The 22,398-nt window shown below is 25.0% G+C and overlaps 2 protein-coding genes across 5 annotated transcripts in view; one reads left to right on the top strand and one right to left on the bottom strand.

Moving 5' to 3' along the window:
- Positions 1-20,047, top strand: part of LOC114120885 (V-type proton ATPase 116 kDa subunit a 1) — a 43,625-nt gene extending 23,578 nt beyond the window's left edge. For 2 of the 4 annotated variants that reach the window (XM_050204426.1, XM_050204425.1), the window contains 17 exons: positions 2,251-2,433; positions 2,496-2,624; positions 4,043-4,063; positions 4,442-4,542; positions 6,278-6,404; positions 7,850-8,026; positions 8,106-8,318; positions 8,397-8,547; positions 8,622-8,761; positions 13,860-14,096; positions 14,178-14,287; positions 14,367-14,491; positions 14,555-14,670; positions 14,740-14,850; positions 14,998-15,208; positions 15,642-15,813; positions 16,513-20,047. In XM_050204426.1, the coding sequence (XP_050060383.1) occupies positions 2,251-2,433; positions 2,496-2,624; positions 4,043-4,063; positions 4,442-4,542; positions 6,278-6,404; positions 7,850-8,026; positions 8,106-8,318; positions 8,397-8,547; positions 8,622-8,761; positions 13,860-14,096; positions 14,178-14,287; positions 14,367-14,491; positions 14,555-14,670; positions 14,740-14,850; positions 14,998-15,208; positions 15,642-15,813; positions 16,513-16,612 (2,424 nt within the window). In that variant the 3' untranslated portion in view covers positions 16,613-20,047. Of the gene's footprint in view, positions 1-2,250; positions 2,434-2,495; positions 2,625-4,042; positions 4,064-4,423; positions 4,543-6,277; positions 6,405-7,849; positions 8,027-8,105; positions 8,319-8,396; positions 8,548-8,621; positions 8,762-13,859; positions 14,097-14,177; positions 14,288-14,366; positions 14,492-14,554; positions 14,671-14,739; positions 14,851-14,997; positions 15,209-15,641; positions 15,814-16,512 lie in introns of all 4 variants that reach the window. The other 2 variants (XM_050204428.1, XM_050204427.1) reach the window with 2 other exon arrangements.
- Positions 10,039-12,923, bottom strand: LOC126551346 (uncharacterized). Its single transcript, XM_050204431.1, has 3 exons — positions 12,201-12,923; positions 11,819-12,124; positions 10,039-11,068 (listed from the first exon to the last, which is right to left on the bottom strand). The coding sequence occupies exons 1-3, from the start codon at positions 12,606-12,608 to the stop codon at positions 10,268-10,270; spliced, it is 1,515 nt and encodes a 504-aa protein (XP_050060388.1). The 5' UTR covers positions 12,609-12,923; the 3' UTR covers positions 10,039-10,267.
- Positions 20,048-22,398: the final 2,351 nt, after the last annotated feature.

Below are 22,398 nucleotides of genomic sequence, written 5' to 3'. Positions count from 1 at the left end.
TTTTTAAATTAAACCAGTCAAAATTGTATTGAATTTAACATTTTTCTTACTTTTGTCATTATTATATCAAATAAAATGTTTTGAATCATTTGCATTTTTTATTCATAAGATAGGATTTGTTCGAACAATTCTAATCAGTATGGTATATAGATAACTCTATAAATAACTGAATAATATGATGAAAGTAACTTCGGACGAATTTAAATTTTAAATTTATTTTTAATATAAAAAGGTCTTTTTTTATTTGTTATTTTAGTTAATTAATCTTATATTAAAACAATTTTAAATTTCAGTTATTAAAAACGTTATCTTTATTTTTAAAAATAATAAATTTCACCTCTATATTTTAAAGAATTAATACAATTTATAAAAAAAACCTGACTAAACTTCTAGGCATAATACTAACGAATTTTTATATTTGTATTGAATGTTCCTATTGATTTCGAAGACACATGCTTAAATTCACCTTTTTATTTTTTAAATTCCTTATATTGTTGAATTGATAAAGAACCTCAAAGTGTTTTACTTACATTTTAGTATTAATAAATATTTATCTTCCATTTGGCTTGTAATCAATTTGACATCATAAAACAAACATTTACGTGTTTTTTAATGTTTATCTCTCTTTCTTAAGTTTGCTTTAAGCTGTAGATAGTCACAATTAATTTTTTTGTTCTTAAAGAGACTATCTAATGGTGTTTACTATATTGTACACATTGGTTCATTTTCAAGGACTTATTTGCATATAATATTATGGTTTATTTTTTTATGTCATCACATGAAAAAATATGTCTTATAGTGCTTTACTTAATATATTCGTATGTTTGTGTCATAAATATATCTTCTAAAGTTGATTATTATTTAAATCCATTAAGAAAAAAATTATATTTTTATGTGACATTTATTTAAATGTGCAAGCATATAATATTTGATATACACTAGAAATTATTCACAAATGATTAATATGTACATTATAATATTGTATTGTAAAATACCTTCTATATTTAATATACATTAAAAACGTGTATTTAATAATTTATTAGTCTTAGATTCAATGCTCGATTTTAGCGGTCGAAGTAGTGAACATTTTACATTTTTCGAGCATTGTCCATAATCACTTAGAAAACAGCTTGCGAGGAACCTTGTATTTCATTATTAAAAAAACATTTAATCAATATTTATCAAAATAAAATCGAACACTAAATTATAATATCTATAAAAAGCTAAAAAAAATCAAAAATATTAAGTCATTCATATTCCGAGATTTTCCTATAAATCTAAGGTATCTATTTCAAAATTAATATTTAATATTTTGCATTAACTAAATAGTAAATACATCTAGTCACTGGTAACAGATTATTGGTCCTCGACGATGGCAGGTGTAGTCAAACGAGTGACCATAGAAAGGTCTCGGTCATCAATAGTTAACATCAGCGGGTGGTTTGGTCACCTTAAAAATACCATCACTAGGTTAGTTCAAGCTAAAATATACGTTTTATTTTATACGATGATACAATAAGCGTATTATGACAAATTAACGTTCTAAAATATCATAAAAAATATATTTTCTAAATCTTTGGTATGATATAATATATTCACATTATAGGTATAATTATAACGCATTGTTATAATGTTGCTTTAAGATCAATAATTAAACAATATTTATCATAATTATTGATAATCTACCATAAAAATATAAAATGTTCCCACTTTTTAAGTCAATCATAATATGTCAATATTTATTTATTAATTATTCGAAGGTCGAAATATATTAATAATATTATGTGAAACCATAACTATGTTGTAATGCATTTTTAATATGATATAAATACATGATAGAAATACCTATTTTCATTCTTAATACTACTAAATTAAGTATATTACACATAGTTTTAAAAATTTACTTTGGTATATGATAATATAATATATAATAGGTACTTATGAAATAGCCTAATAAGTAATAGGGGATTCAATATATCAATGATTCGTTACTTTTTACTTTTACATTGAAATACAAATTATCCAATATAAGTAATACCTACACCCCGAGCACACCTATATGATGTAAACAATGATTAATTTTAATTTATATACTGTATGTAAAATATTTTTTAACTTAATATAAAACTAAAAACACTGGTGTTTTATTTTATTACTCTTTTTATTGTATAAGTAATTGTATTAATGTATTATACATATTATTTAAGTATATTATCAGTAATAAATGATATATAATCTTATTTTATACAGTTAAATAGCGAAATGAACGTCTTCCAGCGAAAATTTGTCAGCGAAGTACGACGTTGTGATGAACTAGAACGTAAATTACGCTATATTCAAGCTGAAGTGCACAAAGACCACGTGCATGTCCCTGTACCGGAAAGCAGCGTTTTCCCATTTGCTCCCAATCCAAGGGAAATTATTAACCTAGAAGTAAATATATTTCTAATTGTTATATGGAACTTTATATAACATAAATATTTTTTTTTTTTTAGTCACAATTAGAACGCACAGAGAGCGAAATTTTAGAGCTTAGCCATAATGCAGTTAATCTAAAATCTAACTACCTCGAGCTCACAGAACTTAGACATGTTCTTGAAAAAACACATGCATTTTTTGAAGAGGTAACTATTGTAATATTAAATTTAACAAAATTATATTTAAAAAAAATATATTTGCATTTATGCATATTATAAACTGGATTATCAAACCAAAAGCCAATTCAACCTGATAATCATAAATAATAAGTATTAAGTTTGCATTGGAGTAATTATTTTTGTACTTTTCTTTATTGTTTATTTGATTTGATTTCAACAAATGTACTCATAATATGATAAATTAAAAATAAATGTTAATTCATCTCATTTGATTAAGATAAACAGACACACACATTTTTAATAATAAATATATAATGTAAAATTTTCACATTTAAATGTAATTTTTAATATTTTTTGATTTCATGCTATTTTGTTAGAGCTATAACAACTAGGTACTATTGTAATCAAACTAAATTTACAATTTTATAAACTAAAAATAGGTACCTATTATTTATTAATTATTATTATTATTATTATTATTATTAAATATAGTTACACATAGCAAGTTACATACATTAGTATTGTGGCTATTAAACACCACCTACTATATAATTAATTATATAGTGTACATTTATTAATTTAAATATTACACTTATGTTAAGTGTATATTAAAAATATGATTAAATATTTGAATACCAGTATGTATTATACATTGATTATAATTATATTCATTCTATAGATATGCATATAAAATTATATAATTTCATAATTAATTTGTTTAAAAAATAATAATGTTTTCATTGTGTATTTACTATATTATGTATTTTATTTAGTCAAATTTGGTACACAAACACTACCATAAATCTTACTAACAATCAATTTATGATACTTATTTAGCCAATATTGAACTATACAACATAGCTCAATATATGTTCAATTCATTATAATAAATATGTTAAATGATAATAGAAAGCTATCAAAATGAAATATATTAAATTATCACTAAGCACCTATTTATATAAATAAACAATGAAGTATACTCAAAACTAAAATAGATAATAATTAATAAATAAATGAATTAAGTATATTACTAAAAAATGTCATAGTTTTATTTTATAGTTACTTTTAAAACAAAAGAGGACATATAGCTTAGAAATTCTTATCTTTTTAATTAAAATTCTTGTACTATTTAAAAAAAAATACAAATTCATGGTTAAAATATTACTTATAATTATATAAGAGTATAAGTAAATTTTCAAAAATTATAAAAACAAATATAATTTTATTGTTGATGAAAAAACTATGTAATGATGTTTTGCATAACCTAAGTAAAAAATAAATAGGTACAAATAATATATTGATAACTTTATTTATAAATAGTTAAAATGTTATAAAATTTAATTCCTGCAATACCAATATGGTTAAATTGTACCAAATAAAATAAATACTTTTTCTCAAATATCTCTAACTAGAAATGTTGTTTTTTTTCTTGTTCATCCATTGAGCTTGATATGGATTTCTTAGACGTAAGTAATTTTGGGTTTAGCTTTATTGCATGTTATTAGGTCTTGATATATTTTAAAGCTGTTAGAAAACATATAGTTTAAACAATTAAAAATGCTTATATTTTGTTATTAAACATTAAAAATATTTTGTGTACCAAATTTGAATTGAACACAGTTTAATTCGTTATTATTTAGTTTGTACATATTATTATCTATTATCCTATTGTATAATAATTGTTTTACTTATTTTATTTCTATGAAAATATTGTAGAAGGCATTTCAATTGCTTTATTTAGTTTTAATTAAATGTATATTAGCATATAGATTTGATATTTAGTGTTTGAAGTAGACATAGATTTCCTCTTCTTATTTGTCCTTTAGAGTTTCTCTTTTCAACAGCAAGACGGTGTCAGTACAACAGGCACAGATTCTCTGACAAAAGCTCTAATTAGCGATGAAGCTCTAAATAGTCAGTCCCAAGTCACTCGGGGCCGCCTTGGGTAAGTAGTAAAGTTTATTTACTTTAAATTAATTTTTTGCTATTTTTTAATTAGAATAATGAGTAATTAAGTTAGGTAAGGTTAGGTTTTTATGAAATGAAGAGCAAGTTTAATGTTTGACAAACTTATTTAAAAGAAGCAAATACATTATTAATTTTTACTAATAAAAAGTCTATAATTCAGAAAATGATATTTATCATTGTTATTATTTTATCAAAATTATCATGTCCAAATTAAATAATTCATAGGTAAGGTTAAGATAAAAATTAAATTAGGAACTATAAGCAATAAGCAAGAAATTCCAGATCATTATAAATTAAAACAGATCATAATTTTATATTGTATGTTCTGTTTTACCCAGCTATTATTGACATGTATTATGTTAACAATCAATGTTACTATATACATTATACATATATTTTTGCTTATCTGAAAATTGGTATTTGTGTAATTCTAATTATTATTATGTTTAAATATTTAATAATTATAAAAATTTAGTTCATGTACTATTTAGATTTATTTAACACATATGTATGCAATTATACATTTACAGATTTAATTAGAAATAATGTATCATTTTTTTTTTATTTACAAGCCAAAACCATTTATACTTTTAGCCTAAACTAAGTTTTTCAATGTTTCTCTAACATAATACAAAATAATATACCAATTTATTTCCCAGTACTAAATTATTATATTATTATAATTTGGTCATTGACACCATCAATACATTATTCCTCTCAGTCTTGCTTCTTTAATAGTTAGCTACGTCCGCTTTCAACACATATCCAAAACATTCCAATGTTGGGTGGGAACCTTACATTTGTTCTTTTGTTTAATTTAATCAACTAAAAATTCAATATTTTTCCGAAGTTTTTTGTATTAGACCATGCAAATTCCTAAGAATTTTTCTCTCAAATCTTTTAAGCATGTTTTCATCATACTTTTTGTGGTTCATACTATCATACTTTTAAACTTAATAATTGGTCGATTCACGGTAATATTAAAAATAACAAAATAAAAACAAATTTCTCTAAAAACATTTATTATTTTATGAGTTAATAATATAAAGACAACAGCACATACAACCAGGTATGTATTAGGGTCTGAGCTTTACAACTTCCTCTGAAAAACTTATCAATTTTTATTTTCATAAATATTTTTAATCAAACATAATACTTAATTTAGCTATATCGTATTTAAATACTTGCTAATCAATTGGCTTATTATGCAAGTTAATAATATTCGTAATGATATCTCTAGCTTATACTTCTTTAAAATATTCGATCAATAAATATTATATTCGTTTTGATTGTATAAAGTTTCTTATTTGACTTTTTTTTAACTTTGAGTATTTTAATTTAACAATAACGTATTGTTGATGTTCAATTTATTTTTGATATGAAGACCAATTGTAAACATAATAATACAGTGGGATTTTATTACCAATTATAAACGATTATGTTTGGTTATATTTCATATTCATTTTAATAATTTAAAATTAAATTAAACTGGATATGTATGATAGAACTTTAAATAATAACTACTCATATTATACATACATAAGCTAATGGTTTTCTTAAATTGTATTAATAGTTGTTAAAATATCTACTTCTTGAAAATGAATACTGATTGCTTTTTTTAAATTTAAAAACATTTTTATGAACTGAAATATCAAACATCTATTTTGAAACTAATTAAATACATTTTTTTTTTATTATTATTAATGCATTAGGTTTGTTGCCGGAGTCGTGCCCCGAGAACGAGTACCTGGTTTTGAGCGTATGTTATGGCGTATCAGCCGAGGAAATGTATTTTTACGGCGGGCAGAACTCGAAGATTCGCTCGAAGACCCATCTACAGTAAGAATTATACCTAATCTATTATATAAAGAACATTCTCAGTTTATAAATGAGTACATCATTTTATATCATAAATAAAAGACTGATAAATCATAAGTTTAATTTAATTATGTCTATCATTATATTAAATCAATTAACATGTTAATTAATCAATGCTATTTTTAAAATCTGAATTATTTTACTTTGTATCTCAAAAGATACAGTTATGCTATTATGATATACATATTATGTATTGCATATTCTATTTACAGTATGATTTTTACTAGGTATACTTATAAATAGGTTAAGTTAGGTTATACCAATAAAAATAACTATCTCAGAAAAATGTTTGTGTATGACTACAAATATAGGCTTAAATTTAATTTATAAATATTATCCAGTAATTACATTACTTATTGTTATTTTTTTAAAGTTAGATAAGTGGGTATCGCCTGTTGTACGCTAGGTATTGTGTCGAGTGGGTTTTTAATTGTTATTAGAGGTGTGTTAAATTTTAATTCAATGATATAATATTATCATTGTGTACAAAAAACTATTTTGAGCGGAAACGATCAACCAGCATATATATGTTTATTTGATAAAGCTATTAAGATAATTTATTTTACTGTTAGTATTATAGCAGCTAGTAGGATGATATGTTATGGTCATTATATAATTTTAGATTTTATGGTTCCAATATGAACTACTTATAAGGAATCTTGTATAAATTTTCAAAACATAGATGCAAAAAGAAAGTTTTTATTACAAAATAGTCTATAATGTTTTGCAATTTTGACGAGTTTTGTCAAAATTCTAACTTTTGAATGCATATGAACAAATTTGTGCATGTGTTAATAATATTTATATATTGATTTAAGTTTTTTTTTTTGTGGAATCTTGTATTAAATTTTCAAGCATTTCTATTACCAGCAAATAATTTTTAATCATTTATAAAAAAAATTGAAAATTTCTCATACCCAATAATAACTCAAAAAAAAAAAAAATAATAAGAAATATTAAAAAATGTTTTGTATAATGAAAATGATACTATAAACATTTGGTGAAATTTTCAAGTATGTTATATTATTTTTTTGAATACAATAAAATATCAAAAATTGTTTAAGAGAAATAATTATTTTACTGGTGAATATTAAATGTCGTAAACATTTGAACTTAAAATGATTATAAAAAAATAATTTGGATTTCCAGTAGAATTTTTTTCACATATAAGTTGATCAACTAATAAAAAACTTTGTTTTAAACTTTTAAATCTTTTAGGTATAAAAACAAGAGTGTTAAAAACTTAAACTATGTTTATATAATTATATATTTGTCAAAAATGTCCTGATTCAAACCAACGCAAACCGGTCAAAAACAAAATATTTTCCCTAAATCAGTGAACACTGTGTATTTTTGATGCCACATTATATTTTAAACAAATAAATATGTATATCTAATTAATTTAGGGAAACGAAATTTTCAAAACTGTATTTGTTGCGTTCTTCCAAGGAGAACAGCTCAAGTCAAGGGTGAAAAAAGTCTGCTCTGGGTTCCATGCTTCATTTTATAATTGCCCAAGTGCACATTCTGAAAGACAAGAAATGTTAAAGGGAGTTAAAACAAGACTAGAAGATTTGAATATGGTAATATATACGATAATATTTCTTCTTCGGCGCTGCTTATTAACTTGCTTAGGTTAATCTACATATTATTTGATTTCAGGTGCTAAATCAAACAAGAGACCATAGGCAACGTGTGTTGACAACTGTAACAAAAGATTTACATAATTGGGGTGTTATGGTTCGAAAAATGAAAGCTATCTACCATACCCTTAATCTATTCAACATGGATGTTACCAAAAAGTGTCTGATCGGTGAATGTTGGATACCAATAAAAGACTTAGCATTCATCAGGCACACATTGGCTGAAGGCAGTGTAAGAACATTAATGTTTTTTTAATGCATTTACTATTTTTCAACTTGTTTTATATAAATTACTATGCTTGTTATCTAGAAAGCTGTAGGAAGCTCAATACCTTCGTTTTTAAACATAATCGACACTAATGAAAATCCACCAACGTTCAATCGAACTAATAGGTTCACGCAGGGCTTCCAAAATTTGGTGGATTCATACAGCGTCTCTGGTTATCGAGAAGTTAATCCCGGTAAATTAAAATTAGTTGATTTATACATGTACAATGTACATATTGTTATTTACATGGTTGTTTTTTTTATTTAGCCTTATACACTATAATCACATTTCCATTTCTATTTGGGGTAATGTTTGGTGATGCTGGCCATGGAATAATTTTAACATTATTTAGCGCATATATGGTCATATATGAACAACAATTGTCTAAAACAAAGTCTTCTAATGAAGTAAATATAAAAATATATAGTACTATATATAGTATATATATTATAATTTTTGTTCCAATATTATAAGCATTTTAAATTCATATAAAGGTATTTTTCAGTAATAAAAATAAAACCAAGTATATTGAATAATATACTAAATGACAAAAGTCATTATTTAATCTCTATTATTTTTTTACATACAGTACAATAATATGTTAGGCTGACACATAAACTTTACTATGTTTAATTTTTAAATTACAAACATTAAATTCATCACAATTTTGTAGAATTACAGGAAAGTCAAAAATATTTACATTTATAACTTAAAAACGATAAATTGACATTAGAAGCTGAAAAATTAGATTAGGTATAATAAAAAAAATAGATATTATCAACATTTTTTGATCCATCAGTATCAATGGATGTCAAAGCTACCAACAAAACACAATAAAGTTACAAAAATTTAACGAGTATTAAGACTAACAAACTTTCTTCAATTAGTATAAGGTGTGATATGTTTTAAAAAATTAATATAATAGCTGACGTATAAAGAACCGATAGAAAATTAACAAAAATTCAATTCTAATCAGTTGACGAGACAAAAATCTTAACAACTAACGAAAGACGATTCAAAAGCAAGATAGCAATGTTAGAAAAAAATAATATTAAATATTATTGACGTAAATTAAAAATGATTTCTAATAGTTTTACTACCTACTTCGGTTATAGTCAATAAATAATCTGTACTATTAATATCACATAATAATCAAAATATTCAATACGCAGAATTAGGCAAAAATCTGATCTGAAAATCAAAAACTGCGAGTGATAATTAACAATTCCATAACGCATTAAAAACTCGAAAAAAATTTTAATTGATATACAAGCGACATTTTGTAGCGTTAAAACGGAAATAAATACTTAACAATTAAAAACATGTCAGCCGAAATAAAAAAAAAAATGTCCTTGGACCAATCTTGTATCTACTCTGCACAGTTGAAATTCAAATAAACAACTAGGTACTCAATGATGTCATGTTAGCTTGCAATATACGGCCCAATAATGATGACAAAAAAAAACTGCTGCTGATTAGTTTTAAAATACAATTAACTATGCATCGAACATTACAAAACGTTGTTGAACTTGGATCGCGGATAATTCACCGCGTGATAATTCACCGTGCGACTATTCACCGTTAACATTTCACCGTATTTACAATTCACCGCATGTACAATTCACTGCGGCTACAATTTGTCGTGGATATAGTAAAATGTATTAATAAGTAAATAATAACATAATAGTATAATAATTATTGTTCATTCAATTAAAAATTAAAAATTAATTAATACAATTAATACATTTATATTATACTTTCCAAAAAAAAAATAATATAGTAAAGTTTATTACATTCAATTAAAAATTAAAAAATAGTTCATACAAATACATTTATATACTGTCAGTCAAAAAAAAAATTATATTACAATAAATAATTACTCAAATAATAATACAATAATAAATACTCAATAATCAAACATTTAACTGAAAATTATGGGCTATGCCTCTTAAATAATCTTCTGTTATTCTATTATTATAGTCATCACACACATTTTTTAACCTTTCAGCAAAGTCTTTGTATTTTCTTTTAACACCGATAGAATACCCAGCTATTAATTGTTCAACGTGGATTTTATTTAAAGATTCTTCTTTTTTAAATGCCTCAATACACTTCCAAATACTTGGATGAATTACATTTAATGTGGATGAAAAACTATTATGCCAACCTTCGACAGAATTATTTGTTCTTGGAATGTTTTCTTCTAAATAAGCATAACAGTTCCACAAATTGATCGGGAATAAGGCTGGCTTTCTTCTATTCCTACGGTCCATTCGACCAATCCACGTGTCTTCAAAATAATTAACCATTGGAGTTAAAAGTTCTTCGTGTGCTGTGTAGTAACTAGTATCCATCAAATCATTAAAAGCCTGTTCAACATCAGCTACAGGTACAAAACTAAGGGCGGTCATCATTCTTATTTGAAGAGCGAATTCTGAATCTTCAGTGTACCGTTGTTGAAGTCCAGCTTGTTGAACGTGTCTCCAAACAGACTGTGTAAAATGAAAAAAACAGCCACGAATTTTTGTAACTGGAAATTTTTTTGAAATGGCATTCATGGCAGCTTTCTCGAAATCAATCATAATTGTATCCGGATTCAATTCCGGTTTTATTGATTTCAATGCTTCGAATAGACGACAGTATGTAGATTCCATTTTATTTGGTAATAATGCAAACACCGATGGGAAAACATTACTGTACTGTACACCATGTATCTGTAAAATTATATATTAATTTACACATTTAGTTAGAAAAAAAATATTTTATACTTGTATAGGTACTTATAAAATATAAACTATGATAAAAACAATCACGTTTAATGAATAGATTATAAATTATAATCTATTCATTTTTAGGTCATTTTTATAGGTATATATTTGTTGCTTGGAATTATAAATTTTTTAAAAATATACATTAAATGTAAATTTGTTTTAAATGTTTCGTTTTGTCTCGTAAATTAGTTATTTTTACGAAGACCGGCTGATTGTATCTATCTGTACGGATATACGTAATTTCTATCAAATAATCTCGATAAGTACGGGCCGGGAGCATAATAATATAATAATATATTAATAAGATAATAGATACGGGCTACGGCCGGTGAAAAATATAGGCCGTTGACCTATATTGTAGGCTGGCTAGGCGGGTGGTTGAGGAGGTAGGTGCATGTCCCTATCTCTGGGCGCGAATATTAACATTACGATACGCGATACAAAACTAATTGGTTTCCGATTATAAGTAGGTCACTCGTAGATTCGTTTTAGATTCGAATTTTTTATAAATTTTAAGTTATAACAATATTATAATATTATAAAATTATTATACATACACTAAATTGTGTTTTTATCGAATTCAATAACATGTTTAAAGTTTTTTAGTGCATTTTTTTTTTAAATTTTTATTAGTGTTCATCATAGCCTTTTATTTAAAATATACTTGAATTAAAAATAATTTAAAATAGTTACCGTATATATTTGAGTAAACAATGAAGGCGATGTCGAAAATGTTCCGTCAGCATACCAATGTTTACAGTTTTCCATAAGACGTAAATTTCGTTCGGTCGAAAATAAAAGTATTCGGTCTTCTCCTGGACCACTATCATACAACAAAAATGGTTGTTTATCGTTCGTCAATTGGTACTTTTGGGGAATCATTAAATCACTGAGTGATTTTGGGTTTGGTGGTGAAGTATCTTCCTCATTTCTTATCCGCCGAATTGTTCGTTTAAGAGAACTTAATTTAGGTAAATGCGCTGTTGCTGAAGTAGTCAACTACAAGATTTATAATATTATAAAATACAATAATTTTACAATTAATAAAAGAAGTATTTTAAATAAGTGAACTTACAGACGTCGAAATTGAACCTAAAACTGCACGTGTTCTTAAATCTGGTCGTTCGATAGCTTTTTCTTTCAATTCATTGATTGCTTTGCATACTTCAACTTTTGCACAGTCCGGCACATGATTGTGTTTAAATTCTTTAACAACTTCCTCATTACAAACATGTAAACGTCCTTTACATTTTATCTTCTGATAATTTTCGCACTTCCATATTAATTTATTTAAACCTTGTTTTTCAAATATATAAATATACCCTTTTAATATTAATTTATTTTTACCCCGTTCACTTTTTATATACGAAATATTATCCATAACTAAAAATTGTAACACTCTCGTAAACGTCCATACACGTACTGGACGATGCCGATACAATAATTCAATAATCAGTAACGTATTTAATCGTATAACATGCATGCCAATCTGGTAATTTTTAAATTTAGAATTTAAATTATTATTATCGATATTATTATTATGAATTATCAATTTGTATCAGTAAGATAACTCATCAAGTCAAAAATGCAATGTCGTAATTTAAAATATAGTTATAGACTGAAAAATTGGTTTTAAGATACTGTGTTTAAACATTTTTCAACTGTGATGAATTGTACGCGCGGTAAATTGTGCACGCGGTGAGTTGTAAATGCGGTGAAATGTTGGCGGTGAATAGTCGCGCGGTGAGTTAATTGCGGTGAAATATCCGGATACCGTTGAACTTTAAATATTAACATCGAAAATTCGGTGCATGTTATGACATATTACGTAAAATCATTTATACCATTAATATTAGATCATTAGATCAATCATTCTACGGAGGGATCCAGAAAAAAAATTTTAAAATTTAACCTGATCATTCTACTTAGCTCAACTGCTCAACAGAACACCGTGTATTCGTAAAAAAATACTCCTAATTAATAAAAAAAAGTGAAAATATAAATATGTTATTTATATTGAATATATATGTACCAGGTACCTATTAAAAATTATAGTTAAAAAACCCCTTCAAATAATTTAATTGTAATACAATTAGGGTATTTAGGTAACTACATTGCTGTCCAGCATGTGTAGAGCGTATCTCGATCACCTATACTCTTATTAAGTATGTCACTGTAATGTATGTGTTAAATTTGAATTCAATGATAAATCGTTCATACTAAAAACGTTTCCGTGCTGAGACAATTGATCAGCATATATTTACCAAGAATATTTTATGATGTATTTGTATTAATAATATAGTGTGTTTTATTTTATTATTGATAATAATGATAATATGGTAGGCTATAATAATTTTTACAAAAACATTTCATTTGAAGATGTCGTACTCATACGAATATTTTAAAATTAAAACAAAATAACCAATATTGTTATTTTTTGTTTAATATTTAATTTTAACTTAAAATATATTTTTTTAATTGGACTTGTTTATTTTGTTCGACTTTTTTCTCTATGAATTTCTTATGAGAAACTTTATACCTATTAATTTCTCAAAAATAAAACTTATAAAAACATTTTATAACTTTTTAACTACAAAATAATTTGCAAGTTTTCATATTTTTGAAACCAATGTTGTCAGAATTTGAACTTAAAATTCCTATAAAAAAACTTGATTTATTAATAAATTAAACATATTAATTATACATTTTAAAACTATTTATTCATATTTATTAGATTTGGAACATATTTTTTGGAGGTCGCTACATAATCTTGCTCATGGGATTTTTTTCAATATACACTGGTATTATATATAACGATGTGTTTTCAAAGTCCATAAATTTGTTCGGCTCCAGTTGGTCAAATAACGAAAGTCCAAGTTCTATCCTTGGAAACAAAAGTATCACATTAGATCCTGCTACCAAAGATTATTCGCAGGAACCTTATCCATTGGGACTAGATCCAGTTTGGCAGGTAATTTAAACTTAAAACTATACTTTACAACAACTTACCAATCATTTCAAAACTATGTATAATACTAATTATGATATCCAGGTTGCTGTTAATAAAATAATATTTCTAAATTCGTACAAAATGAAATTATCAATAATTTTTGGAGTCGTACATATGATGTTTGGCGTTGTACTCAGTGTTGTCAATCACGTGTATGTACATATATTACCAACGATTTTTAATTTTGCAGTAGTACAAGTACTTTATCCAAAAAATTTTTTTTGTTTATAGACATTTCAACAAAAAAATCAACATACTTTTACAGTTCATACCGCAAATGTTATTTTTGGTATTGTTATTTTTGTACATGGTATCTCTAATGTTCATGAAATGGGTCTGGTATGGTCCTAAAAATCGTATGTGTATTTAAATATCATTATTATTGTAAATTTTGATTTTGAAAGTATAAATTATTATAGCTTTAAAGACCAGTCCTAGATGTGCACCATCTGTACTTATTATGTTTATTAATATGATGCTTTTCAAACACACGAAACCATTCGACGGATGTGACGAATATATGTTTGAAGGACAAGTAAGTAATTTATATCTAATAGAAAAAAAATTAATATTTTATTCACAATTGACACTTTATATATTTTAGGATCGTTTACAAAAGATCTTTGTTACAATCGCTATGTTATGTATCCCGGTAATGTTATTTGGCAAACCGTTGTACATAATTTTATATGAGAGACGTCGCAAGAAACATACGGTTTGTAATTTTTGTATAAATAATATTTATACAATATATTTTTTATAATATTTTAAATTGTTATTGTGTTATTGCTACCACAATTTATCATAAATATTAATAATACGTATGTATTGTGAGTTGTGACTGTATTTTTATGATATGTAGTCGGATAGCTGCGGAGAGTTGAACGGTAGCATCGAACTTAAAGAAACTGAATTAAGTGGCATGCTCAACGAGGTTGCTGGTCATGAGGAGGAAGAACCGGCTTCTGAAATATTCATTCATCAGTCAATTGAAACCATTGAATACGTGTTGAGCACTGTTTCACATACAGCTTCGTATCTTAGGCTTTGGGCGTTATCTCTAGCACACGCACGTGAGTTTCTTAATTAGTTATAGATAGGTACTGTAGAGCTAAAAAAAAAGAAGGATTTTAACAAGTCGAATAATGACTAGTGATTTGATGGTAATCTGGGAAACCGAGTTATATATACGTATATTTATGCAATTTAAAGTGCTTATAACAATATTAAAATTTTTTTTTGCCTAGCTTGTCTAGATTTAATATTTTTTTAAATATCAACACTTTATATTATAAGTGATACTTTTTTAAAAAATGTTCCCAAAGATTTTGTACTTTATATAATAAATTAGCTAAGAAATTATAAATTAAGTTAAATTGGACTCAGTGTGATATATTATGTTTACCGCTTACCGTGTATTATTATCGTTATAATGATACAGTACCTGTATAAATTTGAGATTATTATATTATTTTACTCGTCATTCAATTGCAATTTTTACTACAGAACTATCTGAAGTATTGTGGAATATGGTTTTGAGATTGGGCCTGACCAGCGAGACGCATTGGGGTGCTATCAAATTATATATTATGTTCGGCGTGTGGTCTATGTTCACGCTAGCGATATTAGTCATGATGGAAGGCTTATCGGCTTTCCTACACACGCTCCGATTGCATTGGTAAGTTATTTTAAATGATATACTTAAACTTTTTGTCTACTTTCAATAAAACTTTTTTGTGATTGTTATTGTTATTATCATTTGTGATATATTTTACAATAATTCTCATTTCTCTTCAGCCTATAGATTCAACTACAAGTTTATATAATATACTTTACATACTCTACACAGATAGATTGTCTATATTATTTATTTAAATATTAATGATTTATTCTTTTATAATTCAGTTTCTCATCGTTGTATCTATAATATAGGTAATGTAATAAAAACCATTCAACCTCTGCAAAATACTATGTGACATTTTTGGTTTATCCATTTAAATCGTATAGATATATACCAAGTATTTCATCGATAAAAAGTACTTAATTTTAAAACACGAAAATTAATAAATTATTATTATTGTTTCTGAAGATATTTATATCTAATGTTATTAATTATTATGTTACCATAAAACAAGTATGTATAAGAAAATGGAATACCTATTATTTATCGTCAATTTTAAATATTTTTTATTCTAAAAACGTAAATGATATGTATTTGAGATTCATATCTATTATATGTTCTTCTTATAAACTATTGCGGTAATCCTTGTTTACTCTAGGTTTACTTCCGAATCTTACCTGTGAATAATATTTATTATACCATAATTATTATGAAATTATATCATATAAATCATTATTTCCATGTTATAATTGTTAGGGTGGAATTCATGAGCAAGTTCTACGTTGGCAACGGACACGCATTCCAGCCATTTTGGTTCAAACACGTACTCGAAAATGAAGAAGCTGTTGAGGACTGAAGTTTGCTTTTCGTATACTTAATTGTTTCACCCTTATACTTGAACTTCTTTTTTATTTTATACCAGTTAGATTTTTAAATGTATAAAAAAAAATTTTAATTTTTTTGATTCGTTATTGTTATACATAATAATATGTTTATCGTTGTTGAATACTATGTTGTATCAAGTTTATTAAGAATAGGCCTTCTCTCTATATTTATATTCTAATATTGTATTTTTATTTTGCACTGCCACTAACTTACTGAAAACCGCCTTTATTGCTTGTATTCTGTGGCCATTATAATATTGCTATAACGATTTCAACATTTTTTATCGCGTACCTATATCATAATATCACATTTTTATTATTCATGTCAAAAATTCAAGGTAGCTTATATATATTTATAAACAATTGTATTTAAAACTGCTACTCTTCGTATTTAAGTACTTGATACAGGTGGACACTGTATGTCGCAGTTATTTTTCTCTTTAGTTTTTATTGTTGTACAGGGTCCTGACTTATAATACATCTTTATACGATAATAACGTGTTAGGTAGGTGACTATATTATAATTTATCCTTCGTGTTATTTTTGCTATCGTACCAACACTACCAACACATCTTTTTTTTTTATGTATGGAACAAAATGTTCTTGCATGGTGCATACTATAATTATTGATTCAATAGTTTAACATAGTTATCTATAATTCATAACAATATTTTAAAATACAATTGTGAACAATTTAAAATCTACTTGACAATCATGATCACGATTTTATTGTGTATATCTATCCAAACCCCAATATTCTAACATTTTACATTTTTTGAAATAATATTCAGTGCCTTAATATATTGCTTCAAATATTTAAATTGTATATATAATTATACCCATATATACAGAGTGATTCACTAAACATGCTCAATACTTTTGTGATTAGATAATGGCATTTCTATTACCCCATCACTATTATTATATATTATACTATATTATAGTGAGCGTGTTTAGCAAACCACATTGTGTAAAGGTATTATATGTATAATGTACATCGTTAATTTTTATTAATTCATTACATTCGATTAGTATTCTAAATTAAGATTAAGATAAATTTTGCCAATTACTTCATAGGTAATTACTTTAATGAACATAACATTTTTAGATTTAATTAAAATATTTTTATTTATTTTTGACAATCGAATTAATAGGACGTACTACTAGGTGCTTTTATATCGGCCGTGTGTATCTAATAATTATTTACACGGACATTAATTAGTTTCGGAAAGTAAATTTATATATTTGTGTCTGACAATCCACTTTTAAAACTTCGAACATAATCATGCATTTTCATCATATAATACGTCATACATATATTTTTTAATTTATCTTATTTTAAACAGATGTTATATCTTATGCATATGAAGCAATACGTTTTAAAATTATTATTATTATTATTATTATTATTATTATTGTTCATATATATTATACAGGTACATATATAAGTATAAAAATATCTATATTTTATAACAATTGCAACGATGGACTAAATAGAAAACTGAAAAAAATATTTATACATTATATACAAATTATGATCGTATCCTCTTAAAGTTTGTGAAAATTTATAAAAATAATTTTTTTGTATTCTTTAATTTCGAGTATAATAAATTAGTATTCACCGGGTTGGTATGAAGCCTACAATTCAAAACTTTTAGTTCTTACAACTCGATGTTCTTGTCTATTTTGTATAAGCATCTCAACTATCTGTAGCGGTCCACCGTTGCCCAATTGTTTTTTCTAGCAATAATATTAATTATTTATTAATAATACATATTCTAAATATAGATTTTATCTTGTTTTTTTATACAAATTATATGTTAATTCTATATCGATTACAGATTATTATTATATATATATATATTATATTATAATACATATTTATATAGTTGAGTAGGATCTTACATAATAATAATAGTATAATTTAGAATTATTTAATAAATTTATTTGAACGTATATATTGTTATTTAAAATATAGCTATACAGACATTTACCGTCATTCGTATATACCTAATGCTCAATAATCGGAATTTAATTTTAGATAAATTCGAATTTAGATATTATTTTATCGACGAAAAAAATACTAGGTTTAGTTCATTTTCGTGTACATAAATATACAATATATAATAATTATTCAGTAAAAACAAAATATTTGTAATAACATATAGAATGTACCTTATACGAATCATTTATGACAACAATATAAAATATAATATTATCTTGTAAAGCTTATTTGTTTTTTTCATGTTTATGCCAAATGATTTGTAAAATATAAAACATAAAAATCGAATTTGGAAACTAAGTAGTTATTTAGAAATAATATCACAGAACCTTTTTAAAAAAAAAAAAAAAAATAAGTACTTACGTACAAAAACTGTGACCATTTTGAACGACAAGTTATGGAAAATTTCATCCACGTAACAAGGAAACAGAATTTTTTCATTATTATATCATAATTATTATTGACTATAGCTTATAGCGTAAAAAATGTATCTATTTAGAAGTGTGTATATATATATATATACACACAATAGATACATTGTAACGAAATTTTTCTTCAGTTTTCACCGCCCATTTTTCCAATCCGCCCAGTCGTACAATAATTAATTATCGTTATAATATTATTTATATTGTATTGAATTGAACGTCAATTGAATGCCTACAATTGACCATTATTTTGTTTTACCCATACAGATACCTGCATAATATACGACCACCATATAGCATGTAAACATACCTAGTTAAAATGTAATATCTATTGTATTTATTATTATATTATTATTATTATTTTTATTTTTATTTGATTTATTTGTTGTTATGACACTTTAGTGGGACCAAAATAATATATAATATTCAGTACCTAATCATTTATTGTTACCCTATAGAAGTAATAATTTTCTTTTTTCTTCTATTTATTTATTTATTATTTAATTTTTTTTTTTTTTGTACCGTGACAAAATAGATAGATCTAGACATATTATAATATCAAAGTATTATATTACAGCATATTTATATGTTTATGTATTTTATTTAGAGATCTATTTTGACACGGTACAATTTAAATAATATTTTTCGTATAGATTGTGGCACACATTTCGTCGTATTATTTTTATTGTAATAAACCACCGTTGTTATTTTACAAATCTGATATGTTATGCTTAGAGAAATACCATATTAAATTGTTTTAGAGTATTTTGATTCATTTTTAATTATCTGTTTTTGTTTTGTTTATTGTATTGTATTCATTTAAAACTTCAAAAACGAGAAACAAATGACGTTGACTGAAGTATTAAATAGGTATTCGAATGTATAGCGCATTCATATTATGTAGAATACGAATTTGAACTTGTAATTGCTCTATGTGACTAAAATTCTAATAAATATATTGCAAAAGTTGTTACAAAAAAGTATTTTTATTTTTATTTACACTATACACGAGAGTATAATGCATTATTATTATATAATATTGCATATTATATCCGTCGTGACAGATATTCAACCACATGTAACAATGCTTTTGCCTCTAATTGTCATTTTATCGTATTGATGACTCTTGAAAATTACTGTAAAATCATTGAAATGTTTAAAATGTTCCACACTTATTTTGTACATTATTTTAATGACATGGATGTAGAACATACATACTCGTATGTTATAGAAATACGTCTGGAATTATTGAGAGGGAAAAAAAGGCTGGAGAAGAGATGAATATAGATGGAATTGAGACACAGAGTGACATAACAATAGTTGCTAATCACACATTTACACACATAAGAAATAAGATACCGAGGCTTGCACGCAAATGTAGAACTAGGATAGCTGGACCAAACTATTTAAAAGTGTATACAGGGTAAAATTTGAAATATATATCACGTTAAAAGTACGAATACCGGTAAAACATGATACAAAAACACAATAAATAGTTTGGTCAAACCCCAAATTATTTTTGTAGTTTGGACTCTTACAAACAAAATTTAGTAAATCATAGAATAACCAACCAGCGTTTGTAAAATTCCGAAATTATTTACCAATTATAAGATTATAACTCGTAGGTATGAAAATTCTCAAAGTTGATCCCTGTTATATATCCTGTATTCCCTATTCACTAATTAAATATTTTATGTGTTTATTTTTTATTATGTATTTACAAAGCTTTACATTCATAACAACATAAAATTGGATGTTATTGACGAAATAGCTAAAAAAACCTAAAAGGCTACATTTTGTTTTGTAAATGATATAAATAATAATAATTAATATATAATAATATATATTATATATTAATATATAATTTAATATGTTATATGTTATATTATAAGATTTATACACCTACTATGAACATAATATATAATTAGGTCTCGGATTTTAAAGCATATGTTTCTTTTTTTTACATGAGATACAAATCTAATTGTTATACCTACCTAGGTATATCAATTCGTTTCACGTCATTCTGATTCCGAATAAACCAATTTTTTTTTCTGCTTATTATGTAAATGCTTTTTTTTTTAAATTCCAGCCGTGGATTTTTTTGTATATTAATTTTGTTAATTGTTATTGTAATAAAAACAAATGAACTAATAAGAAATGTAAAAACCCAGAATGCGGACTAAATGGTTATTTTGGATTATTATTGTTTTCGTTATCGGCTTGTTTATTAAATGTATTAAACGCATAGATTATCGATTTACATATTGCCTGCAATACTTATACGGTCAGTATGCTTATAACATCGGTATCGATCGTTTCAAAATTTAAGATTTAGTGTTGTTATTTAAAACCTCTGGTATGAAATATGCACTGATCACTTCCGTGGATGTAGAGAGTTCGTTTTCTATGTATAAAAATATTCCATCGGACAATAGTCAGTTTCATTCACAGACATATAATATATATTTTATATATTATACGTCTGTGGTTTCACTACAGATCTAAGGAAATACATGGTAAATACCTAATTCTTTTTTTAATTTAAATTGATTTTTAAAATTTTTTTATTCATTTTTATAACTAGAGTTTATGTTAATTTTTGCTAATGCATTTTTTTTTTGCTTATTTTAATAATAAATATGCTTCTTTTTTGCATTTTTAAAATAATCGTATGGTTTTTTTGTTGCTTATTATGCTTTGAAATCCGAACCCTATGCATAATATATATTCGATTAACTAAAAGATTTACCAAATTTCTTTTGTAAAGTCCAAACTAAAAAATCATTCGGGATTTGGCCAAACTATTTTGTGTATCCTAGGTTTTACTAGTATTCTTACTTTTACCATAACATGTATTCATGTATAATATATTTTGGGGTTGTATAAAAAAAATTAAACATAAGTTATAAAATTAAAATTCTGTTTTCTTTCATCTTCGAAAAAGCTCTTTAATTAATAAAATTATTTGAATTAGAGATAAACTTATTATTCTTTGCTAAGTCATTTATTAAGTACATAATATTATGTAATATAAAATATTCACATCTATTCGTTTAATTTGAATTAACCAAAACCTTTTAGACGGTGCATTAAATAGGCAATTTAGGGGCATTAAAGTATAGAATTCCAATTGTACGTATCTTGCAGGAATTTTCAAAAAACTAATTCTAGACTAATAAAATATCAAACTTACCAAACTTTAAGTTGTGAATATAATCTAAAGAATGATGTAGAGGTACTTATATTTTAAAAATTAATTATTAATTTGATAATATTTAACTATCAATTATCATTATTGACGTAAACTTAACAGCGCAAAAGTTCAAATAAG

Source organism: Aphis gossypii, chromosome 3 (genome assembly GCF_020184175.1).
Source record: "Aphis gossypii isolate Hap1 chromosome 3, ASM2018417v2, whole genome shotgun sequence".
Taxonomy (NCBI): domain Eukaryota; kingdom Metazoa; phylum Arthropoda; class Insecta; order Hemiptera; family Aphididae; genus Aphis; species Aphis gossypii.
This window is presented reverse-complemented; position numbering and strand designations above follow the sequence as displayed.

Excerpts from the sequence above, each read along its gene's own strand:
- LOC126551346 (XM_050204431.1), bottom strand. The coding sequence starts at position 12,608 with ATGCATGTTATACGATTAAATACGTTACTGATTATTGAATTATTGTAT. Across the intron at positions 12,125-12,200 it reads TAGGTTCAATTTCGACGTCT|TTGACTACTTCAGCAACAGC; the intron begins GTAAGTTCACTT and ends TAAATCTTGTAG. Across the intron at positions 11,069-11,818 it reads TGTTTACTCAAATATATACG|ATACATGGTGTACAGTACAG; the intron begins GTAACTATTTTA and ends ATAATTTTACAG.